General features: G+C 44.0%; 1 protein-coding gene across 1 annotated transcript in view; it reads left to right on the top strand.

Annotated features, from left to right (window-relative positions):
* The window catches only part of LOC126183577 (PAT complex subunit Asterix), a 76,906-nt gene that overhangs the window by 42,716 nt on the left and 17,114 nt on the right, over window positions 1–17,076 (top strand). Inside the window, exon 3 of the mRNA XM_049925674.1 lies at window positions 15,041–15,138. Within this exon, the coding sequence (XP_049781631.1) occupies window positions 15,041–15,138 (98 nt within the window). The remainder of the gene's footprint in view (window positions 1–15,040; window positions 15,139–17,076) is intronic.

Here is a 17,076-nt window from a genome sequence, read left to right as displayed (position 1 = left end):
AGGAAGTCATTTCTGAAAGTATTTGTATGGAGTGTAGCCATGCATGGAAGTGAAACATGGACGATAAATAGTTTGGACAAGAAGAGAATAGAAGCTTTCAAAATGTGGTGCTACAGAAGAATGCTGAAGATTAGATGGGTAGATCATATAACTAATGAGAAAGGTATTGAATAGGATTGGGGAGAAGAGAAGTTTGTGGCACAACTTGACTAGAAGAAGGGATCGGTTGGTAGGACATGTGTTGAGGCATCAAGGGATCACAAATTTAGTATTTGAGGGCAGCGTGGAGGGTAAAAACCGTTGAGGGAGACAAAGAGATGAATACACTAGGCAGATTCAGAAGGATGTAGGTTGCAGTAGGTACTGAGAGATGAAGAAGCTTGCACAGGATAGAGTAGCATGGAGAGCTGCGTCAAACCAGTCTCAGGACTGAAGACCACAACAACAACAATCTTTCATCTCCTGCTGCGTGGATCATTACAGTGCCCCATTTAGTGAGTGGGAACTCACCAGCACCCTCTGTCTCTGCCCCGGCACAGCTTTCGGACCAGACCCAGTGCACAACGAAATGCTTCAACACTTATTGGTGGCTAGCCAGCATCATATACTTGCTCTTCTTAACCGTCTCTTGAGTGAGGGAAATTCAGTTCCCAGTGGTGAGAAAGTTTCATTACTCCAGTTTGGAAATCGAGGAAACTGTTCATCTTCATATGGACAGTTATTGTCCAATGAGTGTAACAAATATCCTCTGCAAGGCACTTGAACGTATGGTGATTTGATCCTTGAATCTCAGGACCTTTTAGCTTCATACGAAGCTGGTTTACACTGTGGCTGTTTTGCTGTAGGTGATACAGTCCATCTGAAGCCTGCTATCGGAACAGCTTTTGCCTGGCATCAACACCTTGTTGTCTGCTTCCATCTGTATAAAGCTTAGCATGTGGTGCCACCACATCCTTGCCACATTGCATGAGTGGGGCCTCCATGGCCTACTCCAAATTTTTATCTGTAACTTTATTTCATGTTGCACTTGGCAGGCCTTCCGTGACACCTCCCATTTGCAGGAGAATGGTGTTCTGCAGGGTTTTGTTTTAAGGGACCCTCACTTTGTAAGGGCTATCAGTGGTTTGGTGGTGGCTGTGGGGCTTCCAGTGTCACTCTGTTTGCATGCTGTAGATGTTTACATTTATTTTTGTTCAGCCATGATGGGCATTGATGAATGCAGACTGCTGGGAACACTATGCCGAGCACAGTCGTGGGCTCTCACTGATGGCTTCCATTTCTCAGCTGCCAAGACCTGCGATGAGAATTTCTGTCCTCACTATACAGTCCATCTCCATCCATATCTGTTCCTGAGTGACCAGTGCCTCAATGTGGCGGGCTCTCATTATGTTTTGGGACTTACCTTTGCTGCTTAGTTGACATGGTTGTCCCCCCCCCCAATATTCAACTAAAGCGGACATGTTGGTCACTGCTCAGTCCTCTTCAATGCCTCAGTACCAACCGGAGCACAGACCACTCTTCTCTGATACATCTCTATGCAACATTGGTCCAGTCCCACCTAGTTATGGGAGTCTCGCATATGGCTCATTATCACCTTCAACATTACAGATTCTGGGCCTGATACAATGTTGTTGGGCACAACTTGCAACTGCTGCCTTTTGGACTACCCCTGTAATCAGCCTCCTAGCAGAGGCAGGGGTTCTACTACGGTGGGTTTTGCGCCAACAACAGTTGATCACTCGCGCATTACACATTCTGTGCTTCCCGGAGTACCAGAAATAATGTGTCCTCTTTCCAGACACAGAGATCCACCTCCTGCAACAGTGTACAACGTCTGGGGTTATGATCCAGATCTGCATTTGGTCCTTTCTTTCTATACTCAGTTTTTCCCACTACCACCACTTCTCCAGGCCTGTTCACGTACACCTCCATTGTGCATCCCCCATCCACAGCTCTGTCTTGACCTATTACGAGGACTCGTTTACTCCTGAGGCCCTCTATCACCAAATTCTTCACCATTCTCGGAGCATTTCATAGTTCAAAAGTAGTCTACACTGATGGCTTGATGGTTGCCAGTCATGCTGGCTTTGCTTACATTAATGCGGGATGTAACGAATTCCACTCCGTAGCTGATGGCTGCAGTGTTTTCACTGTGGATTTGGTAGCCATCTCTCGTGTTCTTGAGCATACGTTCCTGCACCAGTTAGTCCTTTGTAGTGATTCTGAGCAGTTTACGGGCTCTTGTCCTTGCCATCCATTGATTCGGACTATCTAGGATTTCCTTTCTGCACTCGAACAATGTGGGTGCTCGGTCTCTTCGGGATTGCAGGAAATGAACTCTGCGACAGGCTGGTCAAACTCTCTAACAGCAAGGTGCCGCTTGAGATCAGTATTCTGGATTCGGATCTTCAATTGATATTACACCTTCAAGTTCTAAGGATTTGGAATATGGAATGGCATACTCTGACTTTGCCGAACACTGGTGATAAAGGAGACCACGAATTTATGTAGGTCCTCCAGGCCAACCTCCCACAAGGACACCATCTTCCTTTCGTGGCTCTGCATCAGCCATACGTGGCTAACTCAGTCATCTCCTCCATCACTAGAATCCACCCCACTGTTGCTGTGGTGCCAGTCTGGTGATGGTCCACACTTTGCTGGACTGTCCCTATCCTAGCCTAGCCACCCTGTTGCAGACTCTTAATCCTCCGGACTTGCTTCCCCTGGTGTGAGCAGATGACACCTTAGCACTTGACCTGGTTTTACGGTTTATTCGTGAATGGAGTTTTCGCCATTCTCTCTAAGGGAGGGCGTCTTAGCCTTGGGTTGGCAGGACACTCTGTTACCACCTCTGTCCTGCATGGTCAGCTGTTGTCTGGGCTTGGTGGTGCACCACAGCCATTTACATACCTGCTCTTATGCTCTTCTTCCCCTCCTTGCATGTAGTAGGTACTGTTGACCTTCAGTAGACCTTTGGGGTTTTCTTTCCTTTGGTTTCGTGCACTGGGTCATTCTTTGGTGTGTAGTTGGATTGACTTGCCTGTTCCAGGTAGGAGGGATTGATGGCCCATAGTTTGATCCCTTTAATCATTAAACTAACCAACCTCAATTGCAAAGATTGTAGAGAGGGCCCGGAGGGTTGTATGGCTGGTCATTGGCAACATCAGAGCCACAGGGGGGGAAGCTGGTGAGCTTATCCACCACCAGCAGCCACATATTTCCCTGAAATGAAATGGTGTGGCCAAATCAGTGTGTACCCATTCCCATGGGTAGTCTAGGGGTAGCCATGGAGAGAAATGCTGTTCTAGGGTCTCTACACCAGACCAAAGCTAACATCTTCAGATGTGTCATCACACAATGCAAGGCTGGAAGATATGTGGCCAGAGCGGGACTTGAGTTATGATTCAACATTCAGATTTGTCAGTGGCCAACAGCAAGACACTCTTTGTAGCGTTGAGCCTGTGCTGTGTTGGAAAAAGCTGGGTCTGCTTGTTTTGGCAAGTTCTGTAGTCGCCCCAACTGCACCACTGACAAAACTTTGTGCACGACTGATTCACTGTGGCTATCTCCTGTATTGTCAGTGGGAAGTTGTCCGGGGTTTGTTGCAGGTGCTGATCGAGTGAAAAACACTGTGTCTTGGCAGGCAATCGAACTTCCTTTCGGGGCCAATGGAAAGGTGGGATAGGACATCTAGTTTCGACCTATGCCCAAAAATTGATGTGAAGGGTTTTTGGTCAGTTAACAGGAGGAATCTTCTGCCAAACAAATCTGCATTAAACTTCTTAACACCAAAAACTACTGCTAAAGCCTCCTCCTCAACTTGGGAACAGTTTTAAGTGCATTTTATGGAGATGTAGGTGATTGGTCTTTTGAAGCCATCTAACAGTTTATGGGATCAAACTGCCACAATGCTGTACTAGGATATATCTGGCGTGAGCATTAACTGCAGGCATTGGGTGTTGTGCTGTTTTGAGACAATACTTTAGGGATTGAAAAGCCTGTTAATAGAAAGCCGACTACACACATCTGACTCCCTTTTTGTGCATCTGAGAAATAAACTTCACATAGTGAGCGATCTTACCAAGAAGAGACTTCTTGCTACTGAAGATATGGCCCAAGTGTTTAATGCTGTGGGCAAAAACACAACACTTGTCTGACAACATAAGCTGTTTACCAAGATCTGCTTGAAACGAGATTTCAGGTTCCTGCAGTATATGCATGTTTCTGTGCTGTTACAGTGATATAATCTAAATAGTCCTTGCACTGTGGATCATCCTGAATCAATTGCTCTAAGCATTTTTGTAGAAGGTGGGGGCAATAGCAACTCTAAATGATAAAAAATTATACCTTTCAAGCTGAATGGCATATTTAAGACCAGCAACTGTTTAGATTCGCTGTCCAATGGAAGTTGTGGATAAACATCCTTATTTTTGAAATATATTGGCTCTGGACTACTTTCATTAACAAATTCTCTGAACGAGGCGTAGGATAAAGATCAGCATTGGACTGACTGATGATAGTTACCTTGGAATGGCCACAAATGCGTAAAGACCCATTAGGTGTTTTATGATGATTGTAGGCATCGTTCATTAATTGGTTGACACCAGTTACATGACATCTAGGTCCTTAACTTGTATAAGTTTGATCCAAGCAGCATTTCTAGCAACAACTGATAATGAGTGAGCTCTACAAAATCGGGCTCCAATAATGATTTCATAGATTTTCTGCAGTAAAATTTGTTGCACAGCTTAGCAATTGTTTGAAAACTGTGTATGTATTGCGAAGAGAACCTAGATCAGAAAATGGCACTGCTCTGATGATAAATTTATGTGGTCCACTATTTTGAAATCAATGTTATTAAAGCGGCCCTCAGGAGCTCAGCATTCATTTGCTGAGTACGGACTTGCTGACCCTGAAGTTCTTGAGTTAGGGACTGGTAAGTGCTGCCGGTCTCCTTATACCGTAAGCTCTGGGCACACTTAAACAACCACTGTATGGCACAGCAGTGGAACGTTGTGTGTCGCAGGGACCGCCCAGATCACGAGGATGGTAAAAATCTCTACAAAAAAAAACCTCAATCTCAATGTGTGCTGCACGCTGATGAGATGCATGGCTGTTGAGAGAAGCAGTTGTTAGCGGGCAACCTCTGGGGAACCTGCCGCACCTCATTTGTATAAGGTTTACTCAGGCACGAGGGGCTCTGTCCGAGTGGACCGTTGTTTCCTTAGCTGCTCGTGGGACCAAGATGGAACTCTCAAACTCATCTTCTTCTCCTCCCAGTGGGAAGGGTGTTAATGCCTGGGAGTAGTCACACCCAATCCTCCAAATGAAGAAGGGAGGCTGGCCCTCCTGGTAATCTGCATCAGTTGAATTATATAGTAATGGGGCTCAGTTGAATTATATAGTAATGGGGCTCAAGGAGACTCAAATCAAAATGTGTTTTTGCTCATTAAGAGGAAGGGGGGATGTTTGAAAAAGTGTCCCCCTTCTATATCCATAAAGACTTGGACGGACTTGCTGGAAGCCTGAAGTCTATTAAGCGGCTGTGGAGTGGTTGCCTACTGGTCAAGACTAGTGGAGCAAAGCAGATGGAACTATTTATGAAGACTGAAAAATTGGGTGAATATGATGTAACTGTTGAACTGCATGATTCCCTTAACTCTAGCAAGGGTGTGGTCACGTGCCATGGCATTATGGATATCGACATAGCCAAATTTAAACAGGAATGGGCATTACAAGGGATAGTGGACGTAGAGAAAAGGATGTGTAGGAATAATGGAGAAATTGAGATCACCACCTTCATTGTGACCTTTAATTGTCCAGCATTGTTTGACCACATCATGGCAGGTTTCCTCCGACTTAGGGTTAGGCCTTATGTACCTAGCCCTATGCGGTGCTACAAATGCCAGTGTTTTGGTCTCACAGTGCTGAGTTGTGGGGGGTGAAGTGACCGATGGGAAATGTGGAAAGGCAGCCCATGAAGCTGGGACTGACAGGCAGTCTCTAGCAGTCTGTGTTAACTGCCACCCAGTCTGGAGCCAAGGCTGCCCTGTTTTTGCAGAGGAATGAAAGATTCAGGAACTAAGTCACCAAGCGGATCCCCTATGCTGAAGCCAAAAAGGAATACAAGGTGATGAAATCTCCCGTCTCTACCAATTCTTATGCTTTCATGGTACAGAAACCTGTTCCTAAGGTCAATGCCTTGATGCAGACATTGTCCAGTATACAACCATCCACCACCAGCACCTGTACTTGTAGGTGTACATGCCAAGGCAAAATGAGTAAGGACAAACCAACAACCAGAGTGCCTCTCAAAACCCCCCTCCCCCTCATCCTCGAAGAGAACAGGGTGCAGGGAAAGAAAGGTTCACGGCGTTTGGGTCAAAAGCTGTCCCAAGTGCCATCAGATGTCATTCTTTCACATCTGGCTGATGAGGACAATATGGAGTTAGGTGCCTTGGATCAAGGCAACCCCTCCACTCCCCCTCACCTTAAAAGTGCTTCACGTCTGCAGTGCAAAGATAGGGGTAAATTAAAACTACATTGATGAAATGGCTCCCATCCTACAGTCGAACTTGCAGGGGTTGAGGATGCATGTGGAGGAACTCCGTCTCTTATCTCAGGGTAGAACACTATGTCTGTATCTCCAGAGACTCATTTCCACCAATTGTACACCCCTGAGCTACGAGGCTATGTTGTCCACAAAAAGGACAACCTGAGTGGAGAGAGAGCTAGAGGAAGAGTAGGTATTTTCATCAGTACCAATTACCACTCCTTGCCTCTCTCACATAAGATGACTTAACAAGCAGTTGCTGTATCAGTGCACGTGTGCCGTCTGTTGACAATATGCACATAGTGCACTTGATGAAGAAGCCCTAACTAACCTTATTACTCAGCTCCCCTGCCCCTTCATCCTCTGTGGTGGTTTTAATGCACACAATGTACTTTGGGGCTCTGCAGCTACCTGCCCCAGGGGTAGAGCAATTGAGACGCTTCTCGCCTCGTCATGCGCATACTTGCTAAATGTGGGACAGAGCACTCACATCTGCACAGCAACTGGGTCGTTCTGTACCATTGATCTCTTGCTTTGCTCTCCAGCTCTTGCACAGACTGCTCAGTGGGAAGTGGACGATGACTTGCATGGAAGTGATCACTTCCTGATTTGGAAACCATCGTGATGGGTGCTTGGTAGAGCTGACTGAACACTTTATAGCCAGTTGGCCCAGTTCGAACATTGTGGGAATGTCGAGACATGGGTGGATCATATTACGAAAGTTATCCACCACACTGCTGCAGCATCCATTTCACAGTCCAAGGGCAATGTTCGAACTGGGCCAACTGGCTATAAAGTGTCCAGTCGGCTCTACCAAGCATCCATCACAGTGATTTCCAGATCAGGAAGTGATGACTTCCATGCAAGTCATCACTTGGTGGAGTGCCAACTGCTGCTCTGCAATCAGGATCAGGCATGCAGCTCTGCATAGGTTCAAGTGTTGTACAAATGCAGAGAAACTTGAAGTGTCACCAAATTATTCAAGAGAGCAAGAAGAGGTCATGGCAACAGTTCCTGAACACCATTAATCATTCCAGCAAAAGTTCCGTTGTGTGGGAGACCATCAGGAGAATTTCTGGGAGAAGAGGCAGGTGCCCGATCGCTATTGTAATGGGGAACGTTACTCTCCAAATCAATCTATGTGACATTGTCCAGACTATGGCACCATATTTTGCCACAGTTACTGCAACAGCCAGTCAGGATCCAGGTTTCCAGCACAATAAAGTGGTTGTCGAGAGGTGTAGTTTGGACTTCCGGTCCAACTCCGAAGATTACAACTGCCCATTTTCCATGTGGGAGCTGGATTCTGCATTGTCGGTGGCTCGTGACACATTCCCTGGTCATGACAAGATCCATTACAGTATACTGCGACACCTCACAAGGCGGAACAAAGATATCCTTCTCCCACTTTTTGATGCCATTTGGGCATCAGATCACTTTCCCGACTTGTGGCGTGAGGCGATTTTACTCTCTCTTTTAAAAACTGGGAAAGACTATACATGCCCAAGTAGTTACCATAGTTTTGCCCTCACTAGCTGCATGAGGACTTCTTAGTCGCTTTCAGTGTGGGTTCAGGAGGTATCGCTACACCTTCAATAACTTTGTCCTCCTGGAGACGGTTATACATCAGGCTTTCTTATGCCAGCATTGCCTTCTAGGCATATTTTTTGACATCGAGAAGGCCTACGATACTATTTGGAGACATCTTATCCTGGAGCAGCTTCATGAATGTGGTTTTTGTGGTTGTCTTCCAATTTTTATTCAGTCCTTTCTCTCACCACAATATTTTAGGTACAAAGTCAGTGACATCCTGTCTGATAGCTTTGAGGAGAACAGTGTCCCTCAAGGTAGCATTTAAAGTGTGACTGTCCCTGCCATAGCTATTAATAGCATTATGTCCATAGTGAAAAGTCCTGTTCAGTGTTCTTTGTTTGTGGACGACTTCTCAGTATTTTGCTCTTAAAGTCTCGCAACAACATTATGGGTGCGTGGTGTATGGATCTGTGAGACCCTCTTATTTAAAGATGTTAGACACGGTGCACCATGAAGGGATTCGGTTGGTCACTGGAGCATTCAGACAAGCCTCATACCAAGCTTCGATACAGAGGCTGGTGAACTGCCACTTCACGTCAGGCGACGGCTACTTACAGTGCACCACACACACCCACCTACCATACCGTTGCTCAGCCTCCACTGGAATGGCTTTTTCGTAACAGGCAATAAGGCCCTATAGGATTCATGAACGAGACTGCCATCTAAATGGGTGTGGCCAGTCTTCATGTTTTACATCACGGTGGGAGTAGATTTCTACCTTGGCTTCGCCAGAGGCCCAGACTTGTTTTATACTTCATGAATTTTAAGAAAGATTGTACGTCAGATTTTACGTTTCAATCTCTGTTTTTTAACATTTTAGATATGCATCGCAGTTTCACAGCAATGTACACTGATGACTTCAAACAAGGGAATTCCCTTGGCTGCTCTGTTATGTTCCCCGACCCTATCAACAGGATTCGCCTTTTTGACAAGTATACCATTTTCTCAGCGGAGCTCCATGCGATGTTAAGGCACTGGAGCAGATGCATCATATTTAGGGCAAACGGTTTCTCATGTGCTCTGATTCCCTTAGTGCCTTACAGTCGTTACAGAATGAGGAGTTGGTCCGGCTGATATATGACCAACTGTACATGCTCCAACAGCAGGGTAAGCTGGTGTCATTCTGCTGGGTGCCAGGTCATGTAGGGACATGGGGAAATGAACAGGCCAATCAGGCTGCCAAGGAGGTCTGCAGAAGACATGATGTGGCACAGTGTCATATTCCCTTGTAGGCCTGCACTACACAGGAAGTGCATGCAGTTCTGGGATGAGGAATGGCTGGCGGTGACTGCCAATAAGCTGTGATTGGTGAGGTCAACAACCTGGCCGTGGCATTACTCCTGCCAGTTGTTCGGGCAGGATGAGGTGACCCTCGTGCGTCTTAGAATTGGGCACTGTACTACAGGGAAAGGATCCCCCATTTTGTCATGCTTGTGGCATGCGCATCTCTATCCACCATATTTTATCGGAGTGCATTTTATATTGTGATGCAATGGCAGAAGCAGATATTGGTGGGGATCTACCCTCTATTTTAGCTGATGATGAGATGAGTGTGACTAAGCTTTTAAAGTTTTGTGATGTGTCTGGACTCTGGCTTACACTTTCAGGTTGGAGGTTTTAGGGTTACATAGTGACTGGCTTCTCCTTTTTTATTCTTGTGGTTAGCCAGCCATGTCCGTCTGCTATATTGTTTTATCTCCTTATACCACTTTCTTCCTATGTCGGTAATGTTTTACTAAAGACAGAATATTTCGTTCAGTGGTTCTGTGCAGGTCACATAGTTTTCAAACTTTTGTTACCTGTCTTATTTTCCTGTTTTGTATATTTTACTGACACCTTTCCAATCTGTTTTTTCGTGGGCTCTAAAGACCTTGCTGTCGTATGCCCATACAAAACTGTCCATGTCTGTAAGAGCATATAAGCCAAGAATATTAAAAGCTGTAAGTGGCTTCACTATTAAAAATGTTAGTATGCACTGGGGGGTGTTTCCAGAATGAGATTTTCACTCTGCAACAGTGTGTGCGCTGATATGAAATCTGCCAGGATGTTTCATATCAGCGCACACTCCGTTGCAGAGTGAAAATCTCATTCTGGAAACATCCCCCAGGCTGTGGCTAAGCCATGTCTCCGCAGTATCCTTTCTTTCAGGAGTGCTAGTTCTGCTAGGTTCGCAGGAGAGCTTCTGTAAAGTTTGGAAGGTAGGAGACGAGATACTGGCAGAAGTAAAGCTGTGAGGACCGGGCGTGAGTCATGCTTCGGTAGCTCAGATGGTAGAGCACTTGCCCGCGAAAGGCAAAGGTCCCAAGTTCGAGTCTTGGTCGGGCACACAGTTTTAATCTGCCAGGAAGTTTCACATGTCCTTACTGATTAACAATGCAACAGCTCCGTTGTTCAGCTGGAGCTCCTTTGACAGGCTGAAATAGCAAGAGGCAACTTCAGCTTCTGCAGTGCTGGCAGAGCTGCCTGATTAACTGTCGTAGCTGTTTGGAGTGATGTACTATCACCAGGCTGCGTGGGTATGCAATGCTAGTGAGCAGCTTGGTGACAGGTCGCCAGGTACCTTTGCTCGACACATTCCCAATACTGTGTGGCACATTGAGGGGAACAGCTTCATGGATGGCACTTGCCACAGTCCAGCCATGACTAGAGCGGCATCTGATTACATGAGTAATCATGTAGTATTAAAAAACAGTTTACTTGATGCTGAATGGGGATCATTAAGATCAATGTACTTGTTTCTCAAAAGATGCCTTCTATCTGATCTGGATGACAATGAACTAGGGTGAGACTTGGTGGTGGTGGTGGTGGTGGTGGTGGTGGTGAATCAGAATAGTCAACTGGCATCCAATATCATCCTGCAGTCACTCAGAGCCAGATGTCTCCCTTCTTCGGTACCTGCCGGTGATGGGGCTCCCTCCCAGGGAATTTCTCTCACTGGTGTCTTCCAGGCCGGAGGCCTGCCGCACAGTTGGGCCACAGGACCCGCAGTCCATGTGCCCCAAGGCCACCTGCTCTCTCTCTCTCTCTCTCTCTCTCTCTCTGTGTGTGTGTGTGTGTGTGTGTGTGTGTGTGTGTGTGTGTGTGTGTGTTTTTTTTTTTTTTTTTTTTTTTTTTTTTTTTTTTTTTTTTTTTTTTTTTTTTTTTTTTTTGGTAGTGTAGGGGAATTGGCGGTGTGATTGGCTCCAACCTGTTCAGCTCCCTTTTGGATCCCTTTTCCTTGCTTATTCAACGGAACTGTAATGGATACTACCATCACTTACCGGAGTTGCAATCCTCAATTCTTTTTATTCGGCAGCTTGTGTTTTTCTCTAGGAATATCATTTTACTGATGCACACTCACCAAGCCTTTGTGGGTTCCATGCTTTGTTGGAACCAGGTCGGCCCTTTGACACCTTCCGGTGCTGTTTGCTCATTGGTACATATGGATGTTATTAGTACATGGATCCCCCTTCATACCACATGGGAAGTAGCTGCTGTCTGGGTCCACTTGGACTTTGCAGTCATGGTTTGCAATCTGTATCTCCCTCCTGACAGGCAACCTGCACCCACTGCTCTAACTGCCCTCCTTCAGCAACTCCCCCCCTCCCTCCCTTCCTCCTATGGGATTTTAATGCCCATCACCCTTTGGGCGGGGGGTGGGGGGCAGTGCTTTTTCGTCTAGTCAGGGGCTCCTCATTGACAAATTTCTTGCAGACCACAACCTGTATCTTCTTAATGATAGTTCCCCTACTCATATCAGTGTCATCTATGGCATTCTCTTTGCTGTTGTTTTGCTCACTACACCTCTCCTCCTTCCTTCTTTACACTGGCCCCCACATGATGACCTTTGCGACAGTGGCCACTTCCCATTGATTCTCTCATTCCCTCCCCACCTCTTGATGCCCAGGTTAACCCTCTGGGCTTTCCATTGTGTTGAAGGGTTTATATGTATATCTCCCAGATTATGTTTACACCTTCTTCGTCAGGATGTATTGATAGTCACGAAGACCTTGGTCTTACCTCCTCACTGGCCATGTTGTCCCCTCCTTTTCCATATGTTTCGTCTGGTTTTTCATGCTATTTTGTTTCCTCTTGTTCCGCTGTTGTTGTCCCCATTGTCAGGATCATAGTATACTGTACTGTACTGTACTGTACTGTACTGTACTGTACTATACTATGGCATGGGCCTGGGAGGTGACAGCAGTGTTGGTGCCCCAACATTTGTAGCTACTTTGGAGCACCCCTGCTCCCACAGTTTCCTCCCCCCACCCCCACCGTCCTCCTGTTCTTTACTCTTGTTGCTTCCCAGACGTTCGCTTTAGCTCTCTGTTTGCCCGTTCTCACTTCCCCTTGACTGGGCTGTGCTGTTCGTACCTTTGTTTCTGCCAACTTGAATCATGGAACCGATGACCTGACTGTTTGCCCCCCCCCCCCTCCCCTCCCCACCCCAAAATCAACCAACCAACCAACCAACCATCACAGAAGTGAAGCTTTCGAAATCAATACTGATTTGTGGAGAAAAGCTTCTCACTCTCAAGAAAATTTATTGTACTCAGAATTGGTATATGCTCAAGAATTCTGGAAAAACAGATGTTCATTTTGCAGTTCTATTCTTTTATGCTTATTATGTATGATAACCACCAGCGCTTTTTTCCAGTTGCTTGGATATTTCTGCTGGGCAAGAGATTCACAATAAATGCAAGCTAAGTATGGGGCCAATTACGATGGGAACTCTTCTAGAAAACAGAATTAGTATTCTATCTGGATGTGGCGATTTGTTTTCAACTTTTTCAGCTGCTTTTCAACCCTAGGGATACCTGTTTTTGTGCTCTCTGTTTTCGAGTTTTTGTGGTCGAACAACAGTAGGTCTGTCTGATACCACAGTGTAAATGATTCTTTAAAAGTAAAATGTAAAACTTCAGCCTTTTTTGCTGGCTTTTTTTTTTCCACACCAGGCTGGTCTATGAGTGACTGTATAGAAGCCTTGAGCTCGCCTGTGATTTTATCTAGGACCAGAATTTTCTAGGATTCTCAGCAAGATGTTTCAATAATGTATGACTGGAAGTTGTTGTATGCTTCACACATTGAAGTTGTTATAGACACTTGAATTTCTACTAAATTTTTCCTGTCGACAGTTCTGCGTTCTTTTATGAAGAAAGAGTGCAACAATTTGTTACCTCGGCATATTCCGGATTTTGTTGTTAAACTGTGATTCATGTTCATCGTTAATCCATTTACTCAGCATATATTCTCCAGTGTGCGGCTTACAGTCAGTTTAAACTTTGCCCATAATTCCTCTATGTCCATCATAGTGGAATGAAATGACATCCATTCATTGTCCTAGTAGAATGCTAACAACGCTTATCTGCTTTTTCCAGCATAAATACTCTGCTGGGCTTTGTGATGGATTTCTTATTTTAGTAACTGTCCCAGTGATGATGATGATGATGATGATGATGATGATGATGATGATGTGATTTCTAATCCCTGTCTGTCTGTTGATACTGTTGAAAAGGTCAGGCCTATCTGTAGCTACATGGTCTAAAGTATTCCATTGGGTGTGGGTTGTCGCACTTGTTACTGTACTTAGTGCAACAGAATGAAGTGACAACACCATTTAGTCTGGCCAGGGGTTTGGAGTTCCCCTGGGTGTACGGGGAATACTGGAGCTGTCCATCCCCTCTAAATTAATTTCCAGTTTGTGGCAAACACCTCAGCTTTGTACAACCTGTCATAAAAATAAAAATCTGAACAGAATAAATGTATAACCTAGTAGCTGAGGAGCACATTTTATATTATGACAAGAAGGCATAATTAACTTTTGTGGTGACCTGCCTTTTAGTTTAACTGACAGGGAAACTAGTGTGGTAAAACTTACAAACTTTTGTGTAGTGTGTGTAGTCCATCTCAATCTAAGAGGCTAAACATGTTAGTATGTTAGAGGGTAATAGGCTCATCCTTTTGGACTCCAGTAATCAGCCAGGCAGCCACATTTGTCTCCTGTCAGTTTTAAATGTTCCACAGTTTAATTTCTCTTTTTTATTGAAGTGTGTGTGTTTTAAGGAAGTTTTCTGTATTAAGCCTTGTGAAATTTTTAAAACAACTTTCAGCTGTGCTTCTATCATGGAATTAATGTGCAGATGCTAAGCTCCCAAATATCATATTAATTTATTGATGTTGTAATATAAAGCAAAAACTTGTTGCCCAGTTATTGGCTTTTTATATTGCCCCAGAGGGAGCAGTGGGAATTTATTAGCAGAAAAAGCAACTGTGTTACCTCATGCTTTATTAAGTAAATAAACTTGTTGTGGATAGGTGCCACAACAGTATGATTGAATCTGTTTTGTATGTGATACAAGGGATGTCATTGGGATGTTACTTAGTGCAAGTCAGAATCAGTTACCAACTCTTCACACTGTACTTTCTACATACATTGTATTTTGTCTAAAGAAAATGTGGAGATAGGCAAGTAGTTGTGAGAAACCACTTCTGAAAAATCTAAGAAAGATTAATTTCATGTTATTTAAGCAGCATTACTTATCTTCTCCCAGTCATGTGTTCTCTTATTTGTCGTTGACTACAGGTCCCTAGTCTCGAAACTTGTCCTGTCAAAAGGATGCAGCTGTTACAAATTAAACATTTCTCAGTTGTATTATATTGCAAGAATAAAATAAGATCTCAAAAGCTTGAAGTCTCTTGTCTACATTCTGGTTATCTTTTCACTACCTCACATGTAAAATAAATAATTTCTTTGTTGGTTTTGCCTTTGTTATACACTGTTTTCTGTGATAAAATTCTCAAAGGACAATTTAACATATTTTGAGCCTAACAATATTACATTCACAAGTAATCACAGTACATACTATGTAATTGTGTGACTTTGTGTATTATTTAACATGAATGTGTGGTTTTCAGTTGAAATGGTGTGCCTGGGTTGCCTTATATTGCTCCTGTATTAGCTTCGCAAGTTCACGCGTGAGTGATGATACGAAACAAATACTTAGCAGTTTCATGTAAGTATGTTAAAATGTAATGTGTTGTTACTTGTATGTTCTGTAAATATTTTAGTGAAGTGACTTTGTGTAAACTTGGCCTTGCAGTAAAAGTGTGATTTGTTTTTCTGAACTGGTACTTTGATTTCAGTAGTTTTACCAAGTCTTGGTCACAAACAAATAACATTGATTGCCTTTTGAAATTAATTATAAAGTTGTCTAATTGTTGCAGCACTTATATTCCTGATATTTTACTGTGATACACATTTCTGTGTAGGGAATGATCTTAAGATGATATTAAGATCGGTAATCAAGGTTATTGTTTCGTTACATTCTGGATACCTATTACTATTTTGCAGTATTTTGGTTCATTGTCAAACTAAATTAATTTGTGTCTTTAGACTGAAAGTTTTGTAGAAAAAAAGAGACTGTGTAGCTATTAAACAAGGAAGATATCAGAAATTTTCAGGTGGTCACATAAGTGAAGCTTTTTCAGAACTATGTAGCAGCTCCAACATTGCAAGCATCAAATTTCAGTTTTGATAAATTGGAATTATTTCTCAGAACACATGTTCAAGATAAAGCTAATAAAAAATGGAGTGGATGTAGCAAACATTTTTATGTAGACCCAAAACTAAACTAAACTGAAACCCCTTATATAAATTTTCTTTGATTTCACATTGAATATGTCCTTGCTAATATGCATCAAGATTCTGTTGTGCAGCCATCAGGAAAAGAACATATTACTTCTGCTTATAAAAAGAGTAAACGGCTGGGTGCACAGACTTGCAGACCAATATCACTAACATCTGCTCTTTTGAAAGAATCAAGATCATATTCTAATAAGCTCATACATGGACATTCCAGGAAGAAGAGAAGCTGCTCTTGAAGAATCGGTGTGGAACACTGAAAATCTGCTTGCTTTATTCAAAAACAATGCCAGGCAAATGATAGATGTAGGTGAACACAGATATACCATCTACCAAGTTTCTGAAATAAATTAGACTCTGTAAATCATAATCTATGAGAGGTATTTGAGAGTGGAAAGGGGGGAGGGGGAGAGAGAGAGAGAGAGAGAGAGAGAGAGAGAGAGAGAGAGAGAGAGAGAGCACTGGAGGCCGGTAAACAGGAATGTCTACCTTTTTTTTCAAAAGTAGTTCCCAGCACTGTTGAGGCACTTGCCCCACTGCAACATATGGTGGTGAATGGCTCTCGTAAAACTTCTTGGTGTGCATTGTGAACCAATTCCAAACACACCAGTTGATATCCTTGCAAGAGGCAAACTTTTTGCCTCTGAGCCTTCTTTAGGTCACCAAAATGTCATAATTGCTGGGAGACAGGTCTAGACTGTATGGAGTGTGACTGAGGACCTCTCATTGTGTATGGGGGCCTCAAATTGTCATAGAGCAAAATGATGCCTTGGGTGACCTGCCCTGATAGTTTCAATCCGATTGCATTGCAAAGGGCAGTCAAGGTTCATGAGTATCACTGCACATGCACTGTTGTCCCATTCTGCTGGAAGGAGATAAGAAGGGGGTCCTTTACGTCAGAAGAAGGTGAGCCTAACCTGTCCCACACTTGTGTGGACGGTCCAGTATTTTTTTGTGGCAACAACCGTGTATGCTTAGAGTCTTCATCATTTAGTGTCTGGTTCAGAGTGATGACACAATGTTTCATCATCAGTGACCAGTTGACAGGAACTCATTGCCTCTCTTGGCACAGTGCAGCAGGCGTTCAGGATAGTCCCATTTGACATACTTCCTGTGCTGGTTAAAGATTGAGAAGCACCCATTGAGGTGCACACTTTGCAAGACTAACATACAGCCTTAATGAATGCACCAGTCTTGAATAATCTCCTGGACAATGGCATTGGTTGTACAATAGCATTGGTAATGAGGTATGGCATTCCATCCCTGAATTGCTCATGCCCCATCTTCACACTTGTAACGGACATGATGT

This window comes from Schistocerca cancellata, chromosome 4 (genome assembly GCF_023864275.1).
Source record: "Schistocerca cancellata isolate TAMUIC-IGC-003103 chromosome 4, iqSchCanc2.1, whole genome shotgun sequence".
In the NCBI taxonomy this organism is placed as follows: domain Eukaryota; kingdom Metazoa; phylum Arthropoda; class Insecta; order Orthoptera; family Acrididae; genus Schistocerca; species Schistocerca cancellata.
Note: the sequence above shows the minus strand (reverse complement) of the source record. Positions and strands in the feature narration are given on the sequence as shown.